At 44.7% G+C, this 21,366-nt stretch overlaps 1 protein-coding gene across 6 annotated transcripts in view; it reads right to left on the bottom strand.

The window, feature by feature from the left end:
• LEF1 (lymphoid enhancer binding factor 1) overlaps positions 1-14,694 on the bottom strand; it is a 118,585-nt gene extending 103,891 nt beyond the window's left edge. For 4 of the 6 annotated variants that reach the window (XM_043870853.1, XM_043870852.1, XM_043870856.1 and 1 more), the window contains exons 1-3: positions 14,482-14,694; positions 12,014-12,080; positions 10,436-10,569 (exon numbers count right to left, since the gene is read on the bottom strand). In XM_043870853.1, coding sequence (XP_043726788.1) covers positions 10,436-10,569; positions 12,014-12,080; positions 14,482-14,694 — 414 coding nt within the window. Of the gene's footprint in view, positions 1-10,435; positions 10,570-12,013; positions 12,081-13,226; positions 13,908-14,481 lie in introns of those variants that run through there. The other 2 variants (XM_043870857.1, XM_043870858.1) reach the window with 2 other exon arrangements.
• Between the last annotated feature and the right edge of the window lie 6,672 nt (positions 14,695-21,366).

Below are 21,366 nucleotides of genomic sequence, written 5' to 3'. Positions count from 1 at the left end.
ACAGGTCCTGACACTTGCTAAATACTCAAAACTAACAGCTGATGTCTAGTCCATGGACTATATACTTCGTATTCAGATCACTTCTAAGCTCAATTTCAGGTTTGTGATTCTGTATTAGTCTTTATTTTGTTAAAGGATCTCCATTTAAATATAGATTGATATCTGCTATTAATGCTCTACATTAATGCATTTAAAAAAGTTTTGCTGTATATATTCCACAAATATCTGTGGAGTAACATGCTCTGTGCTAAGTCGTATAACTGGCTGTGAGCACAGAGATGAGTAAAGAAGCTCCCTACCTAAAGGAATTAACAGTGAGTGAGACAGACACAGAGACAACGATTATAAGCAGTGATAACAGTTATGAAGAAGGTTCTGTGGGAGCCCGCCAGGAGACAGCACTAAGTCTTACCTGGTGGTGAAATCAGGAGGAGCGTCCTGGAGGAGATACCATGTGGCCCGGATCTTCAGGGATGAACAAGACTATGCTGGCAGGAAGAGAAAACAGGGCATTCCAGGGAGAGCAAGCAATAACAACCCAAAGACAGGAATTTGGGAAAGTGATAGGATGCAGGTGTAGAAATGTAGCTTAATCTTAAGCTGCAGGGTAAGGAAGCAAGGCTTGAAAGGTAGATGAGCCCAGATTGCAGAAAGCTTTGAAAAGAATGCTAAAGAACGTGGGTTTCATTCTGCAGTCAGTGGAGGAAGGATAGAAACACCCTGAGGTCTCCATGTACAGAGCGCCAGCGGTGTCCGTGAGGCATAGGGCTGAGTGGAGACAAGTGAGCTTTGGGGCCAAGGTGCCTGACTGCTGCCTAGGTATGAGACCTTGCACGAGTCACTCAGGCTATCTGAACCTCAGTTAAATTACTCAAAGTCTACCTGGTCGTTATTTTTCCAAACCTTACTTTAGGTAAGAATCACTAAAGTACCTGGGTTAAAGTGCATGTGCATGGCCCACCTGCAGCCTCTGGTTCAGGACATTTGCAGAGCGGCCTACATATTTGCCTTTTTAATAAGAACACCAGTAAACTCAGATGCAGTTGGCCTGCCTTCCATAAACACTATTACTAATGCAGAGTGTATATTGTACTTTTGTCAGTATCAATAGAAGAAGTGGCGGTCTATGTTACAGGTTAAGAAACTAAGGTTCAGAGAGTAAGGAGCAGACACCAAGATCTAAATTTTTCTGCCTCCAACAGCAGTGCTCTGCTGCACGCATCTCACCACTACTGGCCTTGGCCATCAGTCTGCTCAGTGATCATGCCTCAGGGGATAACCACGCTCTCATTATCCCCTCCCTCCTAAAGCTTGGAGCATCAAGTAGTAACTTCTGCTTCTCAGCAGCAGCTGTAGCCTCTGCCTCTCCCGCACCCTCACTCACTTTCCACACGGGAGAGGGACTCACATCTGGTGATTTGGAGAAAGAACGGAGTAAGGACAGACTGACCCTTTGTTCTCTCTTGGGGCCAGCTTGCCCCAACATGAGTTTGTTCTGGTCTCCAGTTCTACTGGAGGTAAATTCCCTGCCCCTGTTGGGGAGGCCTGTGACTTAGTGGTGTTCCACGTGGGAAGTCAAAGGAAGTACAAGCTTGTGTCATGGTTCAGGCCACTTTCTCCATCCAGCCAGATTAATAATGAAGCTCATATTCTGCTCCCCATCTGTCCAACTCCTTGTCTACTGCTGGACTGATTCTTGACTGGAAGAAGGCCTCAAAACATCAACCATAACCAAATGTGAATGTAATCTAATAATACTTTTAAACACTGACTTCAAATTTTTTTAGGGTTAAATCGCATTGTTGGGTTACCCCCCCCCTCGCTTAAAAAGGTGCATTGCCTTTGACTCTACAATTCCACTTCTAGTAATTCATTTCAAAGAAACAGAAAGTGTGCAAAGACATACTTAGAAAACATGCATTCCATCAAATGTTGCTTAAGACAGAGGTAAAAATAAAGTGATACTATCTAAATGTCTTACCAACAAAAGACTGATTAAATAAATTAGGCAATACATTAGGCATCATTAAAAATGTTGTTACAGAAGAGTAAAAAAGATATCCACTGTATCTTGGTGGGAAAACAAGCAGAAAAAAAATTGTATATTATGTTTCCATGGCCATGAGTATATAACATATATTTATACATGTTTGCATGTATTTCTAAATGTGCACAGGAAGAGGTCTAAAAGGTTGCATGGTGAGCTTTAAGAACGACCATCTCTGACAGCAGGATCCTAGGAATTTAGTATTTTTTATTCTTTTTGGTCATCTGAGTTTTCTAGTGTATTGCTTTTTTAAATGAAAGTATTTTCTTTTTATTTTCATAAAAAATAGCTAAGCATTACTGAAAAGAAACTACCAACAAAATCTTCAAAGTAATAATTTTGGGTTTTATATTTTAATCAACATATGATTCATTTAATCAGTGTTTTATGTTCCGAAAGGCAGTAATGGTTGGTTATTTTCAATGACAATTATCAAGTCTTCAGACCTTAAAAAGGGAAGAGCCATGACTCCATTGCTTACTGAACTGATGCAGGTTACTGCTGCCCTTGACGATGGGCTGTTATCTTTAGCACGGAGATTACTACACCCAGCCAGTTTTCATTTGTGTGAATTGCCATAGCTCAGTACCTGGCACATGGTAGTAGTTTAAAATAAAAAAAAGTTAATTGTTCTCCCTTTCAAAAGATTTGAGTTTTAAACTTTTTACTTATACCAACAAATTGAATAAAAACCAATTCAAGCAATGTCTTGGAGACTTGATTCTTTTCCTAACACTGTCAGCTACTTAGCTGGTTAGCTCAGTTGTAGTAAACAGTAAACATTTTTTACTTTGGTAAAAATTTTTACTTTGGTACTGCTGGTTTTGTTTCAGACTTTAAAAAAAAAAATCTAAGTTTTGGAGTCTAAGACAAAGTTTGACACACTTGAGATAAGATCACAATACGTTTTTCCCTTGGTCCAAGTCATATGAACTAGAGTGCCAAGATGCTATGTGTTCATAATTATTACAAGGTATAATATATAATGTTTAAAATTGAAGAAAGCTAACTCTACATTGATATATATTTACATTGATTGAATTTTACTGAGAGAAAAAGAAAAGTCTTGAAAGGATGGAAGCTGGAATTTTCCAATGAGACAAGAAAAGCACTGATTTCTCCTGGCCAGCCTATCCCCTTGGACCTGATTTTTTTAGGTGCCAGGAAAACAAGAAAGACTTAAGTCAGAAGAAAACTCGAAGGGAAAAGAAAAATAACTCGCCTGTCACCCTCTACATTCACAAGACTTTCTTAAATCTCCTCTCTATAGATTGTTCGCAGCGGGGAGAAGAAACCCAGCTCTTAAAGGATTAAGGGGGAAAAAGTCTCCTAAATAAAAATCAATTACCCCAATCCAAGGACTTAAGAGTCATCTGGCAATTTCATATCAAATATTAGAAGGATGTAAGAATTTTAACAAATCTTTAATTTAGAAATCTGTTCCCTCACTCATCTCATTCCCTTAGTAGAAGAAAGGGTGCTCTCCTAACAACTAGGAGGGAAAGAAGAGCCGAAGAGAAGAAAGCTGTCTCCTCAAAACTTTTATTTACACAGATATTTTCTTAAGGTTATTGTAAGGCCTTTACCCAGTCATCCAGATTCCAGGTCAGTATGGTGACGCGGTAAGAAACAAGAATTTCTCCCTCTTCTCAGGAGCTTCTTGAATACAGTCAAGCACCTTTTGTGGCAGGATTCCTACCAGGCTGGGATGAGACTTGTGCTTTGCTTCCTTAGCTAGAAAACTGAGTGCTTTCACAGGTCTGTGCCATCTGAACTGTACATCAATCATATAAGGTAAGCATGCCAGACATTAATATGCCTCATGATAAACAAGGAAACAAAGGCTGACAGAGGTCCAAGGCTCTTGGAGAGTGATGGACATGGGACTAGACCCCAAATCTGTTGACATCTTGCCCAGGACTTCCCTCCTCCACAGGCTCAGCCTTCACAAGGGACTGCCTAACTCCACCTAATAAGGACTCAAAAACTTTGCTCTCCATATTGCCAAAGGATATAATCAATTTACAACACATAGTGGTCTAGCAAAGTCAGCACTGATGCTACTACATGTATGTAGAAAATACATGCAGAATTTTTTAGTGTCTCAAAATACGTCAAGTGTTACTGAAAAAAGAAATATCCTTTCTATCTAGGAAAGAATAAAAATGAATTGAGAAGCCTTAACCATATGATACTGCAACATAATTGAAGATAGTTTTCTTTTTATTATGACTTCATTTCCGTCTCAAGTACCCTTCTGAAAAAAAGCATTTCCATCATCTCTTCTTGTTCAATTAGGTTTCCAGGACCTAAGTAAAGATAAGTACGTCTCAGGATCAGTCCTCAAGTGAGGACCCAGTCCCATTCTTTTTCACTCTAGCAGGGAGCTCTCCAGCTGACTGTTTTCAGCTATTACTTGGAAACCTGACATTCTGCAAGCAATGACTCTGACTTCTTCATTAAAGACATGGTTTAAATTTTTTTTTCACTGATGCAACAAATCAAAAAAAGTAAAATGATAAAATATTAAGGATTATTTAGTAGACACCTTCAGATTTTCATATAGGATTTGGTTGAATAAAGACAGATCCTTTGGACATATCCAAAAACCATACATGAAAATTTTCTAGTACGTTATTTATTCAGCAAATCTATTGAAGTGTCTATTCTGTGCTTTCCTAACACATAACTATCTCAAAGTTCATCAGTAATCTCTGATTAACTGATCAATTATCATTTGCAGTTGGATAGGCTTTATTGCATAAATGTTCAGGATTTTAAAAAAAAGGACTTATAAAAATACTTTTGTGTGTCAGCTTTTAACAGTTTTGGTAACTATTTCATACAGAAGCTGACAATAATAAAAGAAAATTAAAACTGCGCTAGAGCCACTCCTCTGTTTAAATTATAGCACCTTTCCTTTATCCACCCTTCATATAGAAGAGTCGACAGTTCTTACAGAAATTTTGTAAGGTCACAAGTAATGTTTAAAAAGTGATCATCAATCTAAAATATATTTTTTAAATTATTTAAATAAAGCCCAATGGCTGGTACAATACATATAGCTAAAATCTTTTAAGAACTGAGGCCTAAATGAAGCGTCTGAGAGTGTGTCTTTGGTTATATAAAGCTGAGAGTTTAAAAAAAAAAATTGAGTAAGGACCTGCTGGGACATTACAAAGCATTACCAAGTCTCTCAATTGCTACAGTATTAGCTTTCTACAGATTGGATCAGTCTGGCATGATCACTTAAGTGATAACTTTAAGATGCAAGTTTGAAATCAGTATCTTCTTTAAAAAAAATTCAGTTCCACAACAGCAGCACATACATAATTCTGAGTTCTAATACTTCTGCCTCAGAATCAAACATATGTGCTTTTCTGCTGGTCCAAGGACAGTGCTGGCATATTTTCTCATTAAATTTCAAGTTTATCTTGAAATCAAAGGGAAACCAGTTTTATAAAATTCTATCTATAATATGTAAATGAGGAACAAGGGGAGTCAGAGAGAAATGGAATGATCCCATTGCTTAAAAAAATGTCAGTCACATACACCAAAAACAGTTCTGCCTAAAGAACTAACAGGATTAGTTAAAAACAAGACTCAAAAGTTATAAAAAATTTCTCATTTGATACTATAAAGAATACATGTGAGGTAACAAGTTGAAGTCCAGATAGAGCCATTTATGAGGTCCTTACTCTGTCCTGTTAGAATTACATGAGTCTGTCTGCAAGACAGAAATGGATCAAAATAATGGGATTGATGAGACCAAGCTGAGGACCTGCATGTGGGCAGGGGGAGCGGAACTTCAAAGAGCAAGATTTTCTGCAAGTTGGCTTAATAGTCTTGTTTTAGTGAAACTGGGTTGTTCTCATGCCTTTATGAATGAACAAGAAATTTCAAGGGTCATTTCGAAAAATCCTATCTGACTAAGGATCACACTTCTGCCGTACCAGTTATGCAAGGTAATATCAGCTCCTGAAAGGTCACGTCAGCATGGCACCTGGGACACTTGAATTAGCATGCCATTCAGTCATAAGATACCTAAATTATCTGAAGGGGGAATGGCAATCACTCCTAATTATTTTGAGTGTAGCAGTACAATTAAGATGAATCACAGAAGAGTTTGGGGCTTTGGGGAGCTTTCCCACATATTCTCTTGAGATAGCATTCAAATCTGAGAATACACTTTCTAAAACTTAACTTCTCCTGCACTTAAGGTAAAGAGGAAAATTTCATATACTTAGCTTCAAAAAGTAGACAACTTATAGTAGAAAATTTTAAATCATTAATCAGTAAGTCACATGAGGTAGCTCCGTAAGGAATGTGAAAAGACACTTAAAAATTCTGCTGAAAATATGAGCCAGAGTCTCTGTGAACTGAGTTAATAAATCATTGTCTTCCTATTGATGACTATTTCTGTGTTATTTTCAAAGCTATGCAGTAGTGTGATGGACAGATGGGTAAGTGTTACCTTACTGATCTGACATGTTCACTTAGTTCTTTAATTCCAGATGTGAACAATGACAAAAATCTAATTTTAACTGTAAGCAAACGCAAACATGGGCGGAGGCTGGTGGGGGCAGGTTAAGACAAAGTTCTAAGAGGGATAATTCTGCTCATTAGACGTCAAATGTTGACCCCCTCCAGGTAAAAACCATACTACAGAAGTGAGTTGCTCAAAATAATTATAAAAGAACCCTGAAGCATTTTAAGAGCAAAAATAAGAAAAATAAATCTACTAAAAATAAGAAAAGATGACGAAATTCGAACACAGACATCTTCCCTTCCCACCTGAAAAGCCATCCTGAGAAAGATCACAAAGCCAACGGTGCAGTCAGCAACACTGTCCTGACCAGGTGTCGCTGCGGTTGGTGTGAGCCGAGCAGCGAGTTTGCTGTCGCTTCCTGCACTACGTCTGCTGCTGTTCCTTCCCTGAGCAGCTGAAGAGAACCGAGATGTTTCTCGTCAGAGGTGTTAAACATTTGGGTTGCTTGAGGGACAAATGGAAGTTTGACACCTAAGACGAATAACCACAGTGCCTGAGGCCAATGGGAACTTTCACTCTGTAAAGGCAGCCAAGCTCACGGTCGCACGGTTTTCAGGCAACACCAGGGCCGGGACCCAGCAAGGAGGCAACCAACTATGTCTTCCCTTCTAATACATCGCCACTGGCCTCCCAGGGCTTTCACAAATGAGATGCAGAGGAAGGAGGTCTTGGGAGTATGCTTTTAATAAACTCTCCAGGGCCCTTGCTCTGAAATATTTAAGAGGCTACCACTTCTTCTCACACTCCTTGAAAATGACCATCCCAAGCCAAGGTTTACTGTGCTTTAAGAACTCACACTGACACCAAACATGTTATCATTATAGGCTGCTTTCTTGCTAGGCCCGCCCGATTTATCTGAACAAGAATTCTTCTTTAAAATTCTATGAGACACCCATTCACAAGATTTCTAGTATAGACACACCTTTAAGAATTCTAGTTCTGGAAGGATGTAATTAGCCAATTAAAATTTTCCTTCAGATGGGGGGGAAAAAAAAGCTTGAATGGCAAAAGCGGTTCTCCTGTGCAGGTAACTGTATATTTAGGTCATGAGTAAGGGCTGTGTGAGCACACGCATGTCAGCATTTGTCTTAAAAAGAGCAAATGCATATAGAATTATTAAAATGAGCTACCAGCAGAGACACTCCTGTGCGTGCCAGTTGGCCATGGCTGGTATTCTCTGGATTATCTAAGGTTACAAATAAACAGAAGATTCTGTGTGGGGAAGGGGCAGTTGGGTTTTCCCTCAACCCCAGATGTTTTTCTAATCTTAACACCTGAGGGCAGCAGATACAGTAAACAAGGGGTTGTTTGTAATGCAAATCCAAGCAACAGGGCTGACTAGGGACAGCTCCCACCCTAAGTCCAAACACAAATGGTCACCCTGCTCCTGACACTCTAGATGCAAAACCTACCACTGTGGATGACCGCCACACACTCAGTCCTGCCAAGAACAGAGTTAAAGAGTGAGAGGCAGAGTGTGGCTGGGGTGAAGAGGAGGGGGTGCCTTCCGGTTCAAGTGCTTTGGGACTCAGCACTAAAAACAGCTGTTACGTATTAAGAACCCAACACTTCGGCTGGACCCTAAAAGAGAAAAACTGAACACAGTCTTGTGGTTAAAACTGCAAAGCTTCTGGAACTGGGCGAACTGCAGAATATTGGCAAGAAAGGGTGCCTAAAATAAATGTGTTCTAAAATGGAACAGAATAAAGCAAAGCAGCAGATAGGAGGGTAAGGTAACTGTTTCCTAACCACACCCCTTTCCTCCACTCTACCCCCACCAACATTTATTTATCATGGCCACAAATCTTTCCTAAACAATGAATGACTTCAATTCACTGACCTCAAAATTTTAATATATACACTAACAAGAAATACTTTCCATTCTATCAATTTAAAATGATTAGTATACTGAGGGGCTAGGGGAAAAGGCTGGTTTAAAGAGGAAGAGCAGCTTAATTTTCAATATTCTTGGGAATAACATAAATAACAATAGATTTTTATTATATTGACTTTTAAAAAATTATTGCCTTGAAAGGACAACTGGCTGAATTGAAGAATAAATTTCACAAATACTTATTAAGCACTAACTGTGTTCACAGCCTAAAAGTGTAAGATTATTTTAGTGGCTTTTTTCTATTGTTACCAAGTCAGAGACTATAGTTTGATTTGTTGGAAAGATTGTTATTCTAAAAAGCCTTCAGCAGAAATCTTCAATTATTTCTTATCTAACATATAGTCTCCTTCCCCCACCCCTTCAAAACATCAACAAGAAAAAAACAGCCCAACTTTAAATTATCTGATATGTATGCATATTTAATTCAACAGAAACAAAGTCTCCTACAAATTTTAAAACTCAGAAGCATTTATTTGGGTGGTCTCTAAATGTTAAAAACTGTATTTGCTTGTATTAGTTCATTCACTTTTTAGGTAATAGAGTCATATGTACCACACACACATTTCTATCATTAAATATTTGAAAAGCCTTTTAAAATAAAATGTGAAATCACTATTTCCTATAACAACCATCATAAGATTTCCTAGATCTCCATTTTGGCTTCTATGTGAAAACTGGAAAAATCTTATTCCCTACTTAAGAGGTCAAATATCTTTTTGAAATTCGTGGGAAAAAAAATAACTTTTAAATCACAGTGCCCCCCCAAAAAGTGGTTATATTTCCTAGATCTATCTCCAACAGCTGAGGGCCACAGATAATCAAGATAACCACAAATACTCTTTTTATTTGTTCATGACTGATTAGGAAATATTTCTCTCTTCTACTTTGGAGTATCTCATGGTTCCCAGATTCTGTCCACTGAGATATCAACGACAGTACTCGCCCCAGATGTCTTCCACTGATTTTTTTCTTTTTTCAGTTGGTGAAAGCACTGGGCTAACAAGGCAAAGATACAGGTTCCACTTTATGATCCTAGATTTGACTCACAGGAGGGCCAGTTAGACTGAAACATCATCCCCAAGACCCAAACATACATGATTTTCATTGGGGTTTGGGTGGTACAGGGAGAGTGAGGCCAGAAAGAAGGTAAATATATTGATGGATCAGTAATAATCCACCACTACCTCCAAAGAGATGAACCTCAAGGAGAACTCCATTTCACATTCACATACTACACAAGTTACCCTTTAGATGTTTTCTTACTATATAAATTGAGGTTTACATGTTAAGCATAATGTATAAGGCAGTTATAATGCCTCCCCATTTTTAGAACTTAAAAGTTAACTGAGCCACCACATTAAAAAAAAAATTTTCATTAAGAGTTATTTTCAAGAGATACTTCTTAGCAACAGACAATAAAGTAAAAATAGCTCATTGCTCCCCCACACCTAAACTGATTTTAAAGAAACATTAGCTAACACAATAAAATGAGACACTGTTTTAAAAGCTGAAGTAACATTCCCAATGTTCAGCTCCAAGTGAGCCAAAGGAATTCTGATTCTACATAGCTTACTGGCAATGAAAGACATAGACCACTTAGTTAATTGAAAGATTAAATCAATTTCTCTCTCTCATCAGAGTAGAAAGCATAATACTCACAAAATCATGAGTTTGTTGATTTAAATTCACTTGATATCATGATAGCTCATGATCTGTTTTTTTATTCATCTTAACCAATAAACCAAAAGCTAATATCCGAAGGTCAAAACATCAAAAAGTAGCACCATTTTATGGCAGTCATTCCTTATAGCATGTCTTATTTAGCAACAACTGGTCATATATAATGAAAGCATTTCCGGTGAGTTTAAAAAAACAAACATTTTGCCAAAAATACAAATTAATTTGCACTTCTGAAAATAATTTGCAACATCAGCATGTTACTCACTGTTCTCGGGATGGGTGGAGAAAGAGATCCATTTGACATGTATGGGTCATTATTCATATTTGGCATCATTATATATCCAGAATAACTCGAGTAAGAGGGTCCCTTATTGTAGAGACCTCCATCTGGATGCTTTCCTAAGAGAAGGCAAAGAACAATCAGTGATGCTTTGACTTCCTTTTATATCACTGTATTTTTCATTGAAAAGTTAATAGTTCTATTATAAATTAGACCTTACATAAAAGATTTGTTTACAAAATATTATAACTGGTTTATTATGCTCTATTTTAGATTGACAGTATTTACTCTCTTAAATGGCTTAGCAGTGAACCAGATGTTTTAAAAACATGTGGTTCAATTTACTTCCACTGCTGACTGGTGTTTTTACAAAAATAAGTGTTATCCATCTAACTTAATTTGCTCTAATACTAACAAACTGGACTAAGAAACAGACACATGAAAAAAGGCATACAAAGCTATAATATAAATACATTAGGCTATTCAGCTATACACACACATATATATTTATACACTTAAAAGTTATGTTCCACTTTATAGGCAAACTCAAAAATTCTACCTGTACTTCTGGATTTCTGGAAAATTTCTAGATTTTACTGACGGAGCAAGTTGTATCTAGTATATGAGCAACTACCCAAATTTATGAAGGATTAATTCCAGGAGACTTAATTTTATTTGCTACATATATATCACACTGCCAAAGAAAAGTGTGTTTGCGTGTGTGTGTTCAGTGTATACATTTCTTCCCTTTTATCTGTGTATCTACTTTGTGGCTCAGAAGGAAGCTTGATATTATAGTTCTCTTCCCTTTTTTCCCTGGCTAACATGTATGTGCGAACCCTTCATTCTGGTCAGGCCAATTGTAAGTAATTAAAGGAGCAGAGAAATGCAGGCTGTTCAAAAAGGGAACCGTACAGATCACAGATTCTTTTAAAGTCACAAGGAGTTCTCCTTATGTTTCAAAAAAAAAATATGCAGAATTTTTACAGTTTTGAGCAAGAATCAGAAATAGGGAGAAAATCTATCACGTTTCAAATGCATAATTCTTAATTTTAAGATTCAAGTGTTATATTTTTACACATTAGAGTCTTCTTTATTGAGCTATATTTAGTCTGCACATATAGTGCCTGCCTTCTCACTAAAACAAGAAACAGCAAACCAACGAGTCCCACCTGAAACTAATCTTGTTGGAAAATAAATCTGTGTAGACTGTCACTCTTTGTAAAAATGCATGAAAAAATACTAAAGATGACAATTAGAATATTAGGTAAAATGAGGAAAAGAGAAAAACTCATTATAGACATTTCTCTTTCATAAAGAATCTGGAAGGCAAAGGAAATTCAAAGGCCCGAACTCATTCAGTTTTCTAATTATGGAAATATGTATTACAGGTAAGCAATAAGTTTTCTGGGTTTTCTTTACCATTTTGCTCAAACAATGGGCACAATCTTATTACATATGCTTCGAGTTTCTTGGATGTAAATAAAAATAGCAAAATGTACCAGTATTCACAAATTGTACATGTTAAATGATAAAGTTGGGAGAAGCAGAATAGCATCTTACCATCATCAGGATGTTCTCTGGCCTTGTCATGGTAGGACTCCTGAGAGGTTTGTCCTTGTCTGGCCACCTACCAGCACAAATCCCCACCCCCAAAAGAAAGAAAACTGCTTTAGAGTTTGTGACAATAATGATATAAGTGCGTATCCACTGGTAACTCAAAAGAGGGGCATTAGGTGCAACTCAATCTACCTGTTTTATTAATCTAAGAGGACAGGCTAGGACTGAGTCCTGGGAAATCTTTTCAATGTGTTCCTGAAAACTACCTCTATGGTACTAGAAACTACAAATGACAGTAACAACTGAAACGAACTTGTCAACAATCCACGTGCTGTTCTGACCACTGTTTACTAAAATACATCAAGACTACTTGGATGCCTAATATGATAGGAATTTCAGTTACGGGGGTTGGTCATTTTGATAGCTTCTTCAACCACTGTTTACTTCAGTCAGAGCTGATTAAAAGCAGGCTGAAATATCATTTTGCAACTGAAAATGGCATTTTAAATAAAAACAAGCCCATGACTTACAAGCGGGGGTCTTAGGCAATTGTCCCAAACCAATTACAGCAGGAGCCCCACTGCTCCTAAGCTACCATGGCTGTCAGTGCGAGCTTACAAGAGAAAAGTGAACTATTCTGTGGTTAAAGGGAGGAAAACTTGAGAGTCGAGCTACAGACATCTAAAAGGTAGCCCAGCTAATATCATTTCTGGTAACCACCATCCACCCAGACTCAACCACGTGCAAATCGGTGGTATTACCCCTTCACCATCTTCCTTGGGTCTGCCCCATGCCCACTTACCACCAGCAAAGATTAACAGAGCCCTAATACCGGAGTTCTGGGGCTTCAAACGCAGCGCCCTTCTCCCCAAGGCAAAAACATGTAGAAAATGTGAAGTGGGTGGCAAATTTATTTATAGAAAAAAGGAAGGGCAAGGAAAAAGGGTAGAAACTTGAAAAGGCTGGTCTACAAATACGAGTTTGGCCTCAAGTGTTTCGGAGGCTATTTGGTTCCTTGGACATGTGTCCTCCCAGTGACCTCCTCTCCCCGCCCAATACACAGTCACAAATCTTTTAAGTGGAGTTAGGTATGCTCTGGGCAACCTCAGTTTCCCCCTTAAGTTGGCATGTTGAGATGAAAGATTCAGGGGAGAGAGAACACCCCATTGTTTTCCTTAGGACCCAGGCCCTGGGCCTTCCAAAACGCGTTACTCACCCCTGCCATTAGGATAAAGAAGGTAATTCTGAGGTGCTCTTAAACTTGCTGTTTAAAACACAAAATGTCTCCGCCCCCAAAACCACAGGCTTTCTTTTGGGGGGCAGAAGGATGCCATTTAAGGAAAAAGAATATACCCTCCAAATTTCTTTGGAGGGAAAAAGCGTTGGTGAAACCATTGAGTGTCAGGACTTTTCTACCGGATTTCCTCCAAAGCGTCTCCCAGTTGTTGAACAACGGTGGCCAGTGGAGTGTCGGGTATCAGGGTCCATCCGCCTCCCCCACTTCTGAAGCTCTCCGCGAGGCCTGAAATAGCCCTTCCGCGAGGTCCCGCTCGCGGCTCGCTCTCGCCAGCACCCACGTGTCTCTATTTACTCTACTCGGGTTACCAACGCTATCGCCCGCAGCGGGCCAAGAGATCTGATAAGCGCTTTCCACCCTCCCCTGAGTGGGTGCCCTGGCTTCCGCTGCCTCTCTCTGAGTCGCTCTTCTGCATAGATTTAAGGCCTGATTCGGGCCCAAACATAAGCGTGCTTTTTTCCCCCTTTAAGTGGCGATGGATGGGGAAAACCAGCCTTGCGGCCGGTAGTGCGAGAGCCCTCCCGGGGTGGCTCAGCTCGGCGCGCCCACGGCTCCGGCAGCTGGCCCGGCGGCCGCGAGGACCCGGCTCCGCACCGCCCCCGCCGCCCGGGCGCGCGCCCCCTCCGCGGGCCTGCCCCGCGCGAGCCCCGCTCGGCGGCGGTTGGGCCGGCCCCGCCTGTACCCTGCCCACGCCCGCCACCCCTTCCTCTCTCCCTGCGGCTCTGCTCGTCTGTACCTAAGCCTCTGGTGGTGTACGCACTTTTGCAGAGACATCTACCGAGAGATAGCGGGTGCACTTTGTTTTCCGTCCTACGGAAGAACTTCTCAGGAGCGCTGTTCAGACATCCTCGCCTTAATGCACCGCACCCTCTGAACCCCACCAAAAAGGCCGAAGGCGAAACGTCATGGGTTAAAGGCAGGTTCTCCTGGCCGCAAACCAACGGTTTAGTCACCGAACGCCAAAACTGATACACTTGGACGCTTCCCTGCACACCCCTCCACCCCACACACAGGAAGAACGCTGACCAGAAGCCCAGCCACCCCCCATCCCGCTCCCAGCAGACCCACCCGGGACCCGCGAGCCCGGGCGGCCCGGCCGCTTCCCTCCCTTCCTCCCTCGGCTCTTCCCCGGGACCCGGCACGCCTCTCAGGGATGGGGCAGCGGCCAGCTCACCTCGTGTCCGTTGCTCGCCGGGATGATTTCGGATTCGTTGACCAAGGAAGACTTGATGTCGGCTAAGTCTCCTTCCTCTTCAGGGTGACTGATTTCGGCGAAGATCTTCTCCTTCTGAGGATCGCCCTCGTCCTTGAAGGGGATCATCTCGTCCGTGGCGCAGAGTTCCGGGTCCCCCCCACCGCCGCCGCCTGCCCCGGAGAGTTGGGGCATCCCGACCACTGTGTAATCTCCGCTCCGCGGGGGGAGCACCCCAGGCAACAGCAGAAAAGAGAAGGGATCAACGAAAAGAGGGAGAGGAAAAGGAGAACTGGAAGGATGCGTCAGGGAGGAGAGAGGGCGGAAGCCAGGCTGGAGTGCGCCGGGCTGGCGGCCGGCAGCCGGCAGCCGGAGCTGCTACAGCGGCACCCGAGCCCCGGTGGCCGCCTGCGCCTTCCCACTCGGCGGAGACCGATGCAGGCGCCCGTCCCCGAGGCCGAACAACACAGGGCGGCGAGGGCCGCGGCGGCCGGCGCCTCTGGGGGCGTCTGTGCCCCGCGCTAGGCTAGGCTGCCAGGGCGGCCGCCCCACGCCCCCGGCGTCTCCGGGGTCTGCGCGCGGAGGACGCCGGTTCTGGAGGAGATTCGACTCTCCAAAGTGCAGGGGAGGGTCTGTCGGCACGACTCTTCGCAGATCTCTTCACCTTAGCTTCCCTGGATGACGATCCAGGAGTTTGTTTCCCGAGGAAAGGAGAGAGCTGGGCAAAACGGCCCCGTTTACCCCAGTAGAGACGGTGTAAGGAGAATCAGAAGATAATGAAATGTCCACTTCCTGGAGGGTTTAAAAAAAAAAAAAAAGCCACCCGGGTTGGAGATGTCCGTTTCAAAGCTTCTTATTTCCTTCCCTTTCGCTTCGCTTTTCCTTCTCCAGGCGCATTCAATCTGCCGGAGGAGAAGGTGGGGGGCGGAGGAGGAGGGGAAGAGAAAGAGAAGAAGTTTGCCAAGAATAAAGTTTGTGCCGGCGAGCGCAGGGAGTCGGTAGTGGAGGGTACTACTGGGTCTCCGGGCGTCAGAGCAGGGACCTCGGACCCAAAAGATTCTGCCGGGAGCTGGAGCCGGCACACACACACTCACACACACACACCCTGACTCCTCTTTGTTCCCGGCTCGAGTTTCTTCAGTCTGGCTCGCTCGCTCTTTTGCTCGCCGCTCTCCACGCCTCCGCCGGGCCGCTTGTCAAAGAGCTGTGCCCCTCCGGTTCCCCCAGCCGGGGGGTGGGAGACGCCCGGAGCTTGGCCGCGTGCGGGTCTGCGGATGCGTCCCAGCTCCTCCGCCGCCGCAGAGCGCGCAGCCTGGTCCCTCCTCCGCGCCCTGCCCCGCAGGTGAGCGGCTGCGCCTCCCCGCCGCCTCTCCTCCTCCCGCGCCTCGCCGGCGCTGAAAAGCTGCCCACTTGCGTCGCTTCTCCTCCCCTTCCCCTCCCCCGCCTCCAGCTCTCCTTGGCTGCCCGCTGGGGGGGTGGGGGACGGCGAGAAGGAGGTGGTGATTGAGGACTTTTTTTTCTTTTCCCAGAGCCTGTAGGACGAGTCCTAGGTTTTGGGGGGGGGGGGCGGTGTTTGTATGTGTGTGTGTTTGCGTGCGCGCCCGCGCGCCTAGGGGGAAGATTCAGGCAACTTGGCTAGGGATGGAAGGACCCGGCGTTTCTTGTAACCCACTAGAGGCACGCTTTGCCCGCGTGAAATTGACAAGAAACTCTGCCCCAACGGTTTAACTTCTTCATCTAAGTGTCTCTTCTCTTGTTCCCTTCCCACCCCCCACCCCCTTCCTCCGCCAGTCTCTTCCCCCACCTCTTTTCCGCCTCTCCCTCTCCCTCCCTTGCTCTGGCAGTGGGAAGAAGATGAAAGAGAAGCCGCCGCAGCTGTGATCGACACCACATTGATAGATGCTCTGACAGAGGGGATGAGGCGGGAATCGGGGACACAGAGAAGGAAAAGGGGAAACATAACACATTGCTCAACTAATAAGAGAACGGAAGCAAGAAGAACAAGAAAGAGAGTTGTGGCTTTCCTAAATACATGTAAAAGGACAAGGGAACACATACTAACAAAAATAAAACCTCCAGACTTAACGAGAAAAATAGGAGGAAGAAAAAACTGAAGACTGAATCTTAATTATCGCTTTTAAAGCAAAATCTTTTTCATTACATCCTCACCACAGGATGCTCACACGCAGTTACAACTAGGTCGCTCGTGTATTTTCGAAGATAGACGCCACAATGTGTGGGAACCTCATAAAGAACGAAAAAAAAAAAAAAAAAAAAAAACCCACCCAAGGTGGGGGGGGGGGGGGCGGGGAGGAAAAGGCAAAAGGACCCAGGAGAGTGAAGCGGTAGAAGGAGGGAGGACAGGGCAGTCTCTGGCACCTCAGACTTCGGGCTCAAAGAGACCCTTGAAGATGCAAATCCAAATTCAACCTCAAAAATTTCCCAGCCTCCACCGTCTCTTTGATGCATTTTGTACAAGGACAGGACTTTTAAGGAGATGCTTTGTGAAAGTTACAGTATAAACGAAGCTGAAGTTTGAAAACACATCACATTTTGTTCCTTGGCTCTCAAACTCCCTCAGTTAAAAATCCAGGCAAAATTATTATACCCAATACAGTAGCCATCTGTAAAACCTCAGAACAGTAAACAAGAGACAGGAAGAAATGTGTCTCCATCTCCCTTAAATTGAAAATGGGGAAAACATTACAGAATCAGACTTTAGCTCTATTATATAGGAATAGTCATGTAAAGATCCCTCTTCTTTTGTGTAAGGGAGAAATTGCATTCTGCTAGACATCGTATAAGTAAAGACGTTAACAATGCTCTAAATGAGCACTCAAAATATCGCTTATTGATCATTACTTGAAATGGGAATTCACTAGGAAGCAATTTTTAAAGCTATCATTTAAAGCATTCAGTTGGTCTCAGAGAGCATGGCCACTAGTCACACGGAAAATTTCTATCCCAGGTTAGGGTAACATTAAAGGGCTGATAATGGGAGCCAGAGAGAGTAAAGCATTAAATCCTCTGCCAATAGCTGAGAATGCTATGCCTTAGAGAAAGAGGAATTTTCTACAATGTGTAAGGCAATACTAAAAAGATGGGGGGAAACCCAATTTTACTTTTTGGTTGGTAGCATTATGCAACTTCGCTAGGCACCAGTGAGTGTAATGTCTCAGAGATATGAACATGTAGCTATATCAGACATTTATTCCCTCTGTTCTGGAGAAGGATATGGCAACCCACTCCACTATCCTTGCCTGGGAAATGCCATGGACAGAGGAGCCTGGAGGGCTAGTCAGTGGGGTCTCAGAGTCAGACACGAGTTAGCAACTGAGCACACATACCCTCTGTTCTAAAAGAAATATGGGAAAACAAAGTAAAATGCCCTCCCATAAAGGCGCCAATTCGACGGACAGGAAAAGAACTGGAAAATGCAGTTTCACCAAAACAGCCAGAGTAGAGATTCCTTTTCATCAGACTGTCAAGGGGTGGGGATAGGGGGATTTTCTGGAAGCCAAAGAGATTAAATGGCGACTCCTACATCTACCCCCCCCTCCCCGTTAAAGTGTCGCAACTAATTCGAATCCCATTTACTCCTTCATGTTAATTATCTGGACTCCCTGAGTCATTTGGAGCTCAGCTCCAGGTGTCCTGGAGATTAAGAGCTGGAGAAGATGGGAATTTTTGGAACAATAACCAGTGGGAACTGTTTACTAGAAGGGCCGAGGGTAGGTGGCTGCGTTGTGTATTTTGCGGCAAACCTCCCCTTTGGAAACACTGTTTCTAACGAAATCACCCAGCGTCTTACTCTATTTGCGTGACTGTTTTCCCTCCCCGTGGCGCGCGGGGTGTTTCGTTCGCTGATTGTCCTTAGCATTGCTGCAAGTCTTCTGATGAGGTGCATTTAAAAGGGGCTTTTCTAGAAAGCATTCATTCATTTTTTTTTTTCTTTTAAAAAGCTTTGTCTGGGAAGGAGATTGACATTTCCACGAGAAGTCTGTCTCTTCAGGGAGGAAAGCTGGGAGACACTAGACGGGCGAGGCAACCCCGGGGAAGACGTTCCTCCCTCCTTTACAGGTTCAGTGAAGTTCCTGGCAAAGGTATTTGTGTGGCGGAGAGGTCCCTTCTAATTCGTGTGGGGGCTGCTAGTAACATACACAGCCGCCTTTTGGGGCGCAAGGTCCGGGACCTGGTGGGTGTCGCGAGCGAGAGACACCGCCGCCCCCTTCTCTCGGATGTAGAGGCAGGTTGTTCGTGTGAACTCGAGCGAACGACTGGAGGTTAGCTGCTGCAGGTTCACTCCTTCAGGATGTGGGTTTCAGGGGGCGTTTTGATGTGATTTAATTCCGACCGTGAAACAATTGCTCAGGACTGGATTGCTGTTGGTTTTCCCCCTTTTGGTGGCTTTGGTTGGTTGGGGTTTACTTTGGGAGCGAACTGTGACTTGTTTTATAGCAACACTTCCTTCTGCGCCGGGCGCCGACGCCCGCGCTGCGCGTGGGGGGCGAGGTGCCCACCCTGCGCCGGAACAGGGACAGAGGGGGGCTGCAAAGACGGTTCTCGAAGTCGGCAGGGTACATACAGCCCAGCCCCCCGCGGGTGCGGACAGCGGGGCTAGACTGGCCCCCACCCACCCCAGAGACCCCTCCTACCTGTGGGGGGCAGGGGTCGCTGCCAAGTCAAGTCAGCTGCAGACACGCCAATAAGTACTTAATTACAGGCAAGAGGGGAAAGCGCGGTGCCCTTCAGAGCCCTCTCCGCCTCCTCAGCCCTAAGCCCCCGCCCGGGCTCCGGGTCTCCCCCTTTGTGTGGCCTGGACTCTCTCCCAGCGACAACTTTGGTGGGATCCCAGAGGAAGGAGGTGGCCGGAGGAGGGGGTACGGAAGAGGATGCTGGAAGAGAGAGACGCGAGGGTGAAGGACTAGAAAAACGAATAATGTGATTCCAGGGACGGAACTCCAGCAGCCCTCCATTTCCCACCCGGCGTCACCAGGGGACTAAAGCTGTGGGCATCTTCAGTTTAACGGACTTGTCGGAAAGCGGGGGGGCGGGAAATGGCAGTTTGTGTCCCAGGGGTTCTTACGCCTCTTCTCGCCTCCTCCTAAGACAAACAAACTCAGCCCCCCAGCCTCCGGGGTAACCGAGAACTCAGGGGACCGTGAAAACGTCCTTCCCAAATCCGGCCGCCTGCGGACGCCCGGCTCCCGCGGGGCCGGCGCCCGTTGGCGCCCGCAGCCTAACGCAGCCCCGCGGGGTCGGCTCCAGGCGCCCGCGCGCCCCTGGAGTCCTCCGGCGGCGTCTCCCCGCGCGAGTGCGGGCCGGGTCCTCCCGCTGCCCGCGAGGGAGGGCCGCATCCCACCCCATGACCTGTGGGCTCGGCCGGCAGACCCTCTGCCCACGCGCAGCGAGAAGAGGCAAGTCGGGGTGCTAGCGGACTAGGACAAGGGGACTAGGGACAAGGCTCAGAGAAGCGGCGGAGGCCGGGGAGAGGCCTGCCACGCGCCCTCGCGGCTCGGCTTCGAGACCGGAACCCCCGACTACCCGCCACGGGGACCCGGCCTCCGGCGCAAAGGAGTCGGCGTGAAAGTCTGGAAGGGGATCCCCAGGAAGGGATGGGACGGGTGTGGGAGCTGGAATACAACTGGGCCGCCGGGACGGCTCGCCTCCTGGGCTGGACGTGAAAGTCTTTTCCCTCCTTTCTGAAAACTTTGCTCAGGCGCCTTTCACTTGCTGTGCGGACCTGTCTCGGCCCGCCCTTCAGCCCCTCCCTCAGCCGCCGGGTCCCCAGTCCACCCGCCCTCGGGCCGGGGACGCGCGCGGAGCCGCAGCGCAGAAAGGCCGCCCGCGCGCGCGAGCCGCGCCTTATATCCGCGGAGGGCGGCGCCTGCGCGGGGCCCGGCGCGGCGGCGCGGCCTTTGAAGTCCTGGCGGCTGCCGCTTTCATCCTTTCTTTTTTCCCTTGCAGGCCCCTTTGTGTGACTAAATTTGGAAAGAATATGGATCCGAGCCAGTCATTCCACGTGTGCTCCCAGCTCCCAGCTGAGAAGGCCAAGGGTTCTCTTCCGGGTAAGGAGACAGGGAGAAAGATCAAAGAGTTTGGGGAGCTGGATCTGAAATGTGAATTGAAAATAAAAATCAAGCCTGGACACATTCCAGTTTCTAAAGCAAAAGCAACCCTCAGCAGAGGCCGTCTGGCTAGGACTCTTGTGCCTCCGCTTGCTATACTCTTTCTTTGCCGCAACCATTTTTGAGCACATGGAGTGAAATAAAGAAGACATAGGGAAACAGTTTCTCCAGATTTTTGTTTTGCAGTAATTTTATTAGGGAAAATACCTTGTTCATAATTGCCATTATGTGAAGTCGAATTTCTTCAGCCATAAATATTATCTTATTTCAGTATGCTTAGCACTTTCTTCTGCGGCCACGTTTGGGGAGAGAACGTTGACACACACGTGTGCACACGCTCCTTGTGCAGTGCTGCTTTTTCTACACACCGTACAGTGTACCGTGTAGTTTCCTTCCAGAGAAGTCTGGAAAACCAGTGTTAAGACTTATTTTACCAAAGCACTCACTATCAAAACGTGTCTATGATCTGATGTCCTTTTATTGATGGACTTTGGAAATCTTTTCTGACACGCTGACTGGCCAGAAAGTTTCTGTCTTTATAGCAAAAACAGCAACAAAGAAAAACCCTCTAATGTCTCTTATTGAATGGACTTCTTGAGCAATATTCTGCGTTGTTTTTTTTTTTTTTTTTCAGAACAAACCAACATAAAGAGACAGCTTTGCAATGGTGTACTGTGAAGAGTCGGAAATCCTGGGTTGGAGGTGGGTACCACCACTTCCCCTCATGCTGTGCTGACCT

The sequence above is a fragment of the Cervus elaphus genome, chromosome 17 (assembly GCF_910594005.1).
Source record: "Cervus elaphus chromosome 17, mCerEla1.1, whole genome shotgun sequence".
Classification (NCBI taxonomy): Eukaryota; Metazoa; Chordata; class Mammalia; order Artiodactyla; family Cervidae; genus Cervus; species Cervus elaphus.
The sequence above is the reverse complement of the archived record's forward strand: the minus strand, read 5'-3'. Positions and strand labels throughout refer to the sequence as shown.